This window comes from Poecilia reticulata, chromosome 19, assembly GCF_904066995.2.
Source record: "Poecilia reticulata chromosome 19, P_reticulata-male-v2, whole genome shotgun sequence".
In the NCBI taxonomy this organism is placed as follows: Eukaryota; Metazoa; Chordata; class Actinopteri; order Cyprinodontiformes; family Poeciliidae; genus Poecilia; species Poecilia reticulata.
Window position 1 is genome coordinate 23,402,449 of NC_088848.1, and position 10,217 is coordinate 23,412,665.

General features: G+C 39.1%; 1 protein-coding gene across 4 annotated transcripts; it reads left to right on the forward strand.

Annotated features, from left to right (window-relative positions):
* Nucleotides 1-227: 227 nt before the first annotated feature.
* On the forward strand, nt 228-10,212 carry pms2 (PMS1 homolog 2, mismatch repair system component). 4 transcript variants are annotated; one of them, XM_008438145.3, is made up of 15 exons: nt 239-540; nt 1,528-1,670; nt 1,910-1,996; nt 2,324-2,426; nt 2,503-2,686; nt 3,702-3,869; nt 3,969-4,066; nt 4,138-4,237; nt 4,329-4,413; nt 5,431-5,571; nt 5,664-6,426; nt 7,181-7,348; nt 7,426-7,526; nt 7,602-7,771; nt 9,728-10,212. In XM_008438145.3, exons 1-15 carry the CDS (start codon nt 527-529, stop codon nt 9,869-9,871), a joined length of 2,469 nt encoding a protein of 822 aa, XP_008436367.1. In that variant the 5' UTR covers nt 239-526; the 3' UTR covers nt 9,872-10,212. The 4 variants fall into 4 exon arrangements, with proteins under 4 accessions (XP_008436369.1, XP_017157195.1, XP_017157194.1 ...); XM_008438147.3 differs by lacking the exon at nt 9,728-10,212 and having other exon boundaries at nt 228-540; nt 7,607-7,767; XM_017301706.2 differs by having other exon boundaries at nt 231-540; nt 3,732-3,869; nt 7,426-7,771.
* The last annotated feature ends 5 nt before the right edge of the window (nt 10,213-10,217 follow it).

Below are 10,217 nucleotides of genomic sequence, written 5' to 3' on the forward strand. Positions count from 1 at the left end.
TAAAATGCGTGCACTATAATAAGAAAACAGCCTGTTCCTTAATAATCATTAAGGAACAGGCTGTCCAAGATTCAAGTAATTATCTAATCATAAAAGCAAATATTTTTAAATAATTTGCATATTTGGTAAAAATTATTTACCAAACATAATAGTATTCGTTTTTTAGAATGTACGACAATTATCAATGAGCCCTAACATCCGATTTTGAAATTCAACAGAGGTTTGGGAAATAGTTTTAATAAAAGTACCACAAGGTGCATTCTTTGTTTTATATTTGGGCTCTAATTACACTTTTTATATATTCTTTATATAGCTTAATCTTTACATGCTTTTCCTTCTTGTACTAGTAAGCTGCGCAGTGTTGCGCGGTAGTAATTCTCACGAACATTGTGCGTAAACGGCGCGGGAGCTCAGGCAGGAAAGCCAGAGTCAGTAAATACAAACTACAAGATAACCAGCTGATGTAGCGGTCCGTTTGAGTTCAGGCTGTGGCTACAGGAGGGATCCAGTGGAAATTCGGGGAAAGATGTCCGATGTTTGGTAAGTTAGCCGCCTCATTTTAGTTTTTCCCCTTCAGAATTATTAGTCTTTTATGTCTTGAAGCTGTAGTCACTCTGTGCTTCAAATCAAAATGTGCTCTAAAGTCCAGAGGACTTAACTCTGTGAAACTGCCTTTGCTATCTAAATCTTGCACTGCCTTCTAAAGGTATACCCTCTCTTATATTTGACCTCTTTCATATTTGGTGGTTCGCAACTGAAAAGTAGCAGGAAAATAATGAGTTGTTTTAATTTTATTTGTCTTGTGAAACACCTGAAAAATGTGAAATTGTATTCAGCCTCCAAATCACAAACTAGGACCTGTTTTCATTGTGATTAGGACTGCAAATGTTTTTAATTATTTCTCTACTAGCTGTAAATGTGGACTGAAATTTCTGCCCCCTCTTCAAGCCCAGTTTGATGAAATGGAGAGCATCTGCACCAACTTGTCATCAGATGCTTTCAATTGGATTTAGGTTTTGACTGGGCCATTCTTATATACGTTTATGCTTTGATCGCCTTTCCATAACAGTAGGTGTGTACTTAGGCTCTTTGTCTTGTTAGGTGAATGTCCTCCCTGCTCTCCAGGCTCTTGCAGCGTCTAACAGGTTTCGTGTCATCAGTGCTCTGTATCTAGCTCCATTCTTCATCTCATCAACTTCACACTCTCTTCCCAGTCTCACCACATGTAACTGTGGGTTGTGTCTGTTCAGGCTAATGCGCACTGTTAGTTTTTCTTCACACACATTTTTTTGGACGTAGTTGAATTTTGGTCTCATCAGACCAATGCAGGGGGACTCTATGAAATGGGTGACATTTTGAAGTAAAAGGAATTAATCTTATTGTTATTACCGTTTAAAACTTCATTTATTACTAATTTTGACTATGGCAACATGTAAAAGGTCATGGTGTCTGTTATGGTGTCTGTGGTCTGTTTTTAGCATGAGAAGTTTTCCAGCTGCAGCTCTCGCTGTTCTTGTTTTTTCTCAGCACTTCTGAGCCTGCTGGAGCCATAAGGGCCATCGACAAGCACTCAGTGCATCGGATCTGCTCTGGACAAGTAGTCCTGAGTCTGGCCACGGCCGTCAAAGAGCTGGTGGAGAACAGCATTGATGCAGGAGCAACCAACGTTGGTGAGCAGAGCACAAAGTGTACTTCTGAAACACAAAACGGATGCTTTATCTTTTTGTCTAAACTCTGTATCTCTTTGTTTATTTAACAAAAAGCCTTACAGATTTACCTTTTGTTTATCTGATTCTCAACATTTCTACTAAACCAGTAGATGATTGTGTTATTAATATGCTTCCAGGAAACTAAGACTGCACATGTCTGCTTGTCTGTCCTTATTAACATCCCATCCCTTCTAATCCAGAGGTCAAGCTGAAGGAGTGTGGTGCTGAACAAATAGAAGTGTCTGACAATGGCAAAGGTGTCGAAGAGGCGAACTTTGAAGGACTGGGTATGTGGGGTAGTTGTAATTCTAAATCATTTAGAAAAATTAGGAAAAGTATGAAATTGAGGTATTTTTGGATAAGTATAGACAAGTATTTCCAGACTTTGTTCTCTTACGCATTGTCTAAATGTTGCACCCATCCATCTATCCATGCATCCATTTTTAAAGCCAAACCTCTGCAGTAAACTGAAAGTCAGTTTGATCTGTAACTGTACTTGAACTGAAGTCTGAATTCTGGAAATCTGGATTAGAAAAAGTAAGACATTTTGAGATGAACAACCTATGAACCGTGTGTGGATGATGCTGTGCCTTCCTCTTCTGCCTGCTCCACAGCACTAAAGCATCACACATCAAAGCTGAGGGATTTCTCTGACCTGATCCACGTGGAAACATTCGGCTTTCGAGGCGAAGCCCTGAGCTCTTTGTGTGCTCTCAGGTAAAGTCACATTTATTCTGTTCACAAAGCCCACAGTAATATTATAATCACTCCTTGTTTCAACTTGTGGTTGCAGTGACCTGAGTGTGATTACGTGCCATGGGTCCAGCCAAGTAGGCACCAAGTTGGTGTTTGACCACAAAGGTCACCTTGTGCAGCAGTCCCCCTGTCCCAGGCAGCAGGGTACCACGGTAACGCTGCAGCAGCTCTTCTACACGCTGCCTGTCAGACACAAGGAGTTCCAGCGGAATATCAAGAAGGTCAGCAATGAAACTGTTTATGCTGGGATGTCCATGGTGGAATGTATATAACTAGTCATATTTACACTAATTCTTTTATTTATTTAATTTTTTTTTTTTTTTTAGTAAATGTATACTTCTAGTTGTAGAGTTCATTTGTTAGCTTGATGATCAGAAGATCAACAACATGGTGGAAAGATCTTAGAATATCCAGTATGTTGCTTCCCTTCTTAAAGGATTTTATGTTATAATCTGGTGATGAGCCTCCGAGAAAAAAAAACAATCAATCAATTACAAAACTAATTGCTGAATCATATAACACAATGTGAACTAAGAACAACATGTGATGTATAACAGAAGGTCTCTTTGACAAAAATATTGCTAGCTTCATATAAATCTCCAAAAGGTTCCAGGAAACTTTCAGGTAAAAACACAAATGAAAGAAAGAACAAAACGATGAGGCTCATTCAGTCTGACTGTTCTGGAGCATCTGGAGATGAAAGCACTCAAAGGGATTCCTCATAAAACAGAACATTTTGGACAACTGTGAGCATCCGCTTGATCAGACTGTCAAAAGGGTGTATTCAGTCAGAGGCTTCTTCAGGTCCTCTAATGTTGACTGCTACAGGTGATCCTTCCCACCCTCAACCAACAGCATCTACAAAAACCCTTTGAAAATTCTGTGATACGACCCACAAAATTTAATTTTCTTTTGGGATTAATAAATAGAATGAAATTGGACGGACGGACGTTTTAGAATTTTTGTTTCCTGCTGCATCATTCCTTATTCCCAAAATGTATAAACAGATTAAAAACTTGTCATCAGATGCTCATAACACTTTAATCACCCACTAATTAAAGATCGTTCTTGTCATCATGTTAAATAATTAAATAACTTTTGAAAAAACAATCTGGTTAGAAATCAGAAATGTGCTCAATTTTGACCTTAACTGTGTTACGTTTCCTTTTATTTGAATGTAGTAAACACCCACCCAGTTGTTTTTATCCTTAATCTGGAACGTTGCTGTGTTTTCAGGAGTTTGCTAAAATGATCCACGTCCTGCAGGCCTACTGCATCGTCTCTACAGGAGTCCGTATCACCTGCTCCAACCAGACGGGCCAGGGAAAGCGCAGCGCCGTCCTCAGCACCGGTGGCAGCCACAGTATGAGAGATGACATCGGAGCCATATTTGGACCAAAACAGGTTCAACAGGTTTTCTTTTACCCTAATTTAAGGCGGCAGCTCCCGGATATTCCTGAAGCCAGTTTTCCTCACCACTGATTTTCCTTACATCCCCTGCAGCTGCAGAGTCTTCTCCCGTTCCGGCAAGTTTCTCCATCAGAGAATATCATGGAGGAATATGGACTTAAAGACGGAGACTTACCCAAACAGCTTTTTACGTGAGTGGCGTGTTTTTATTAAATGACACCATGCCTTTTGTTGTTGCTTTAAGTCTAAATGCTTTGTGCAGGATTTCAGGCTTTGTGTCCACCGGGGACCACGGCGTGGGGCGGAGCGCCTCAGACCGGCAGTTCTTCTTCATCAACAGCCGCCCATGTGACCCAGTGAAGGTCATTATTGTTGAAAGCTTTTAACTGAGTTTGTATTCTCCGCCTGACTACTTTTTTGTTTGTTTGTTCTTTTTTTTTTTTTACCTTGTAGGTCAGTAAACTTGTGAATGAAGTGTACCACATGTACAACAGACATCAGTATCCATTTGTTGCCCTGAACATAGCTGTTGCCTCAGGTGAGAAAATTAACAAAATAAAACGTTATTCCTGAAATGAACTGTTGAATTTAAGGTTCATTCGTTTCCTACAACACCATGAAATTTTATTGAAGTGTTTTCCAGCTCAGTTCAATTCAGATTCAATTAAACGTCGTCTTCAGACATTTAACAAAGACAATGAATGAAGCGACTGGGACACACTGAGCTGAGCTAACATGGGCCTGGTGCAAACTGTCCACTAAATATAATCACATTGTGATTGACAAGGAAAGAGAGAGAGACTTGACTTATTCAGATTAGAATAAAGACAATAATTAAATGATTTAGTTAAATAAACAAAATATTGAATATAATGGTAAAAATGCACTGCTGTTAATGCACTTACATTAACAGCAGTTAATTCGATACAGAGCATTTCTGAATAAAATATTTCCTAATTAGAAGCAAGTTATTTATAAATGATACATTTGTTTATGAAATGCACCCTGTACATAATAGTTTACGGTAGAACTATTATTATTTGTAGTAATAGTCCAAACAGTCCAAAACCTTCTAACAACCTCACATGAGAAAGAAAACTGTGAGATGAAAATGTAGTTAAATAGAAGAATCTGAGTTTGGAAAAATGTTGGTGGGACCATTGTCTGTAGAAAAAAAAATTTAAAATTCCTCCCAAAAATGTCAGAAACTTTGAGGTTAATCTAAAAAATTTTCTAGAAAAAACTTTGAGTTTCAACGGCCAAAAATTCTTGACTTTTGGAAATTTTCTGACTTTCAACCCATTGGAATTCAGAAATGTTTTTGTTTTTTCTACAAAATTTCTGAGATAATTCTCAAAATGTCTGAGTTTTTCGATGGAAATTTACTCCTTTTTTATTTTTCTATCTATAATGACCCTAATACGTCATCTTAGATCACTAAGATGAACTTTGTCTTTACATTCTCCTTTTTTCAGGGTGTAAATTGAGTCTTAACAAGAAGTGTGGTAACCCTGCAGGGTCTTTTCTGTCATTTTTGGTTGTTTGTTGTTCCCAGACTGCGTGGATGTGAATGTAACGCCTGACAAACGACAGATTTTCCTTCAAGAGGAGAAGCTCTTACTCGCCATCCTAAAGTCTTCTCTCATCAACATGTATGAAGCTGGAGTAAATAAGATCAGCCTGAACAATACACTGAGTGAGAACTTGTCTTTGCATACTGCTATAGTGTTCTTTTTTTCATTTTTATGCCTTTTATTTTGAAAGTTTCTGTTTTATTTTTCTCTCTAGCTGTATCGTCTGCATCTAAAGAAGTTCACCATCCTGTTGAAGACAAAGCAGAACCTGCGGAGACCAACCAACCAGGGACTCCGAGCCCAAAGTCAACCATGAACCTCGCCGCCTTCAAAGCTGCTTTTTCAAACCAGAACAGCGCCCTCTCTGGAAGTAGGTCAAGCACAGAAAAAGCTTCCAAAAGCGGGCCGAGCCAGAAAACGCTGCAGTGTTTCTTTAAGAGTTCAGTTAAATCACCCGTACAACCCAGAACAGAGGCAGCTAAAGGCAGCTTTGGAGCGCGGGCGGAGTCATTCTCCCTGTCTGTCAGGAAGAATGACTCTGAAAGAGGCTTGGCAGTAGAATCACCAGATCCACAGCATCCAGTCTCCTCCAGACCAGTTGTTAAAAATGTAACGCATGACTCATCGGTGAGCCAGAACCTCCCTGAGGACCCGGAGTTCCAGGCCGAAGCACGTTCACCTGTCGAGGACTGCGTCATTATCCCCGAAGCTAAAAGAGCCAGACGAGACGATCCATATTTCACCGCAGAGCGAACGCCCGACACGGCTTCCTCCACGGCCGACGTCCCCGTCTGTCTGCAGAGGAGGACCGTGCCGCTGCATTTCTGTCTGCAGGCCCTGGCAGCCGGCATGAAGAGGCTGCAGCAGCAGCAGCAGAGACGACGAGCCGCAGACAGGCTGCGCTACAGGCGCTTCAGGGCCAACATCAGCCCCGGAGAAAACCAGAGAGCTGAGGACGAGCTCCGCAGAGAGATCAGGTGGGACTGAATGATGCTCAGTCAGGGCTGGGCGATATGGACTTAGACTATATTGTGATGTTTTCTGTTGCTATAGTGATGAGAATTAAAAATAATTTTCTTTTCCTACTGTTTGAGGTAACTATATGGTCATGACTGCATATAGTCCCACAAATCCGATTTTTGGGAAATCATTTCCATGTAAAATGATTTGCTTGAAAACCAGTTATTTAAAAAAAAATTATTTTTATCACTAAACTGCACACATTTGGTATTTATTAATAATGGCATTTATTAATATTTTCTCCCTTTACTGATATTTATTGTTGCTGTCATGGAATAAAGAGATAAGAAAATGGTCAAATTAACATCTCCAATAATACTTTTTTTCTACAACTTTAATTTAATGCTATCAAGACGCTGCTCACTTTGAAAAGCCCTGGTTTAGATCAGAGAATATTCACGTCAGAACAACTCAGTCAAATCCCAAATATTTCACAATCTAACCTCCCTGAGCTAGAGAACCACTAAGCATATTTTTATTTCCAAACTCCAATAGAAAACCACATATTGCTCTACTACTGCTTCACAAATATTAGTACTTTGTGTTGATCTAGCCCATAAACTCCACTAAGCAATAAAAGGTTTGGGGTCATAACCTGACAACTGTAGAAACATTCAGCTGTAATCAACATGTCTGGCTTTTCTTAGCAGAGGTTGTGTGCAATTTGTGTTACAGTACAAATGTTTTTTTTTTATTCTACTTTTTTTGGAGTAAGGACATGTTTAAGGAAATGGAGATCATCGGTCAGTTTAACCTGGGCTTCATCATCACCAAGTTGAACTCAGACATCTTTATGATTGACCAACACGCCACCGATGAGAAATACAACTTTGAGATGCTGCAGCAGCACACTGTGCTCCAAGGACAGAGGCTCATTGTGTAAGCTGCTGGCATACTGCAGTCTACTTGGTTTTGTGTCCAGAGACTTTAATCTGTCTTGTGTCTTTTGGCTCCAGCCCACAGAAACTCCACCTGACTGCAGTCAGTGAGAACGTGCTGTTAGAGAACGTCGAGATCTTCCAGAAGAACGGCTTTGAGTTCTTGATCGATGAAGACGGTAGGACTGTTATCAGAGTTCTTCAGGCAGGAAGAACTGTTTCTTCATGTTCTCACTGTGAAGTGATTCCCTCAGCCCAGGTGATGGAGCGAGTGAAGCTGGTCTCCTTGCCCACCAGTAGGAACTGGACCTTCGGGCCGGCCGACATTGAAGAGCTGATCTTCATGCTGAGTGACAGTCCTGGCGTCATGTGCCGCCCGTCCAGAGTCAGGCAGATGTTCGCTTCTAGAGCGTGTCGCAAATCAGTTGAGTTTAGTTCACTTTTAACACACACACATGCGCACGCATACACCCACACAACTTACAATTTATTTGATCAGTTCCTTGTTTGATAAAAGCCTATTCCTATTTCTATTCCTTACACAGTTTCGTTTTATATGCAACACTAATAGAGGTAAATAATGAAAGTAAAAGTGTGAATGTTTTTCTGTGACAGTCATTCAAGTTCTATTATTAGTAAAGCTGTGACTAGCGATTATTTTAGTAATTAATTATTCTGATTATGCTAACAATCGGATAAACAAATTGGCACATTCTGCATTTTTCATTTGAAAACTTAAGTCTTTTTTTATACAATATTAAAAGTACATAATAAGATGCAAATACATTAATAATTCAGTTATTTTTTATAATAGCATAAACATCTTATTGCCTAAAATTCAATAACAGCATTTCTTTAGTGAACTCTTGATCATTTGTAGCAAAAGAGCTGCAGCTAAAGAAATCCTTCTAACGTCAACATGTGAAATTCTCGGCCTTTCTGCTGGACTGAACATAAATACACTGTTGGGCTGATCTGTTTTTCTTTTTCAATTAACTGATTTTTAATTGGATCACAAAAGGTGATTTTTTTTTTACAGAATTTAAACCATGTGAAGCTGAAAGTAGAGCATATTTACATACAAAATAAGGTTTATTTTATCTTATATGGAAAATATTTGTATATTTTGTTCAGTTTTGGCTTAATTATTGCTCTGACTGTGTTGTTCTGTCAGCAAATGACCTTTTTTGAGTCTTTATACTCTAATGATCAATTAATCGATTACTAAATTTGTTGACGATTATTTGAACAATCGTTCATCAGGATTAATTCAACTAATTGTTTCAGTCATAATTATTAGACTAATTGATTAAAAATGACTGTCCTGGGCTAAAATTATTTGGTCACCCATCAAAATCAACGAGCTCATTTGTTCATTCGTCACTTCCATGGCAACACGTCTATAACATCAACCACCAAACTTTAAATTAGCTCTAGTCTGGCTGAAGAACATTGTGCAGAGAGCTTCATGGAATGGGTTTTATGGGTTTCTGGATCCAAACCTTACAATGCTAGTTAGAATGCAGAGTTCTGGATACAGTGATGTGAAGCAGACTGATGCTGGGCTCTAGAATAGTGCTGATATGTTCTCTAGAATGATGAGTCATCATTCTACTCTGTCTGGTCCTTTATTTCCCAGGAGAGCAGCTTCCGCCTGGCTGCAGTTGGTCAAAGTTTGAGGTTCAGTCCAAAAGTGATGATGGTTTGGGTCTGCTTAAGAGAATTTGGCCCCTTTCGTCCAGGCGCAGGAATTCTCAAAGACTCAGCATGCAGAGACATTTAGGTCTTTTTCATGCAGTGGAAATGACCCTCCAGCACGACAAAGTATTGCAGAAAGTACTGCAACAAACATGGATTGATAATAATGATAATAATAATCAATTTGATGTATTTTTTATTAGAGAGTTTGATGCAGAAGCATTTGACCAGCCAGAGTTCAGAGTCCTGACCTCAACCCGACTCGTACACCTTTGGAAGAAATAATATCTGAGACTGTAAGACAGGCCAGCTTGTCCAACATTAATGTCTGACCTCACAAATGTGCATCTGGAAGAATGACATACGTGCAATACGTGGACCATGAGAATGTTCAATCCTATAGGCTAAGAATGGGGAGTCACTCAAGTCAGTGTGTGTTAAAGCAGACAGGCAAATAATTCAAGAAATCGAGTGTAGATGTAACTGTGTTAGGCAGTAGATAGAAATATAGATTGCTAATTAGTTAGAAATAATCTGAACTGTAAAATCCTTTTGTCAGACCATCATTTTGTTGAGTTGTCTAACATGTAGATGGTTGAAAAATTTTTCATAGATGTTGTTTCATGTCACAGTATTTTCTCAAAAACCCTGATTGTTTGTTTCTGCTGGTATCCGCCTCCAGGTGATGATCGGTACAGCTCTGAGTGTCGGTGAGATGAAGAAGCTGGTGATTCACATGGGAGAGATCGAGCATCCATGGAACTGTCCTCATGGCAGGCCCACCATGAGACACCTCGCCAACCTGGAAATTATTTCACAGGACTGAGCCCAGAAATACATGAAACACCTGATATTTTCACTTTATACAGACCAGACTGTGTGTAAACTGTGTGTAAATGTTCTGTCTGATACGTCTGTAAATTATTTACCTTGTGTTTTTAGATTGGTTCAATTACTAGCGTGTGCTTCTTTTTTTAATGCTAGTTTTCATTTAGTTAGATTTTTTTTATATTAAATAGATTATATTATTTTTTTATTGTTATATCCAATAAACAATGCACAAACACATGCTTATTATTCTTGTTGAACTGAGGTAACAGATCATTTATTATTACAATTCTTGGCTGTAAAGCGGTAATTCTGAATAAACAGTGGGTTCAACTGGGATACTG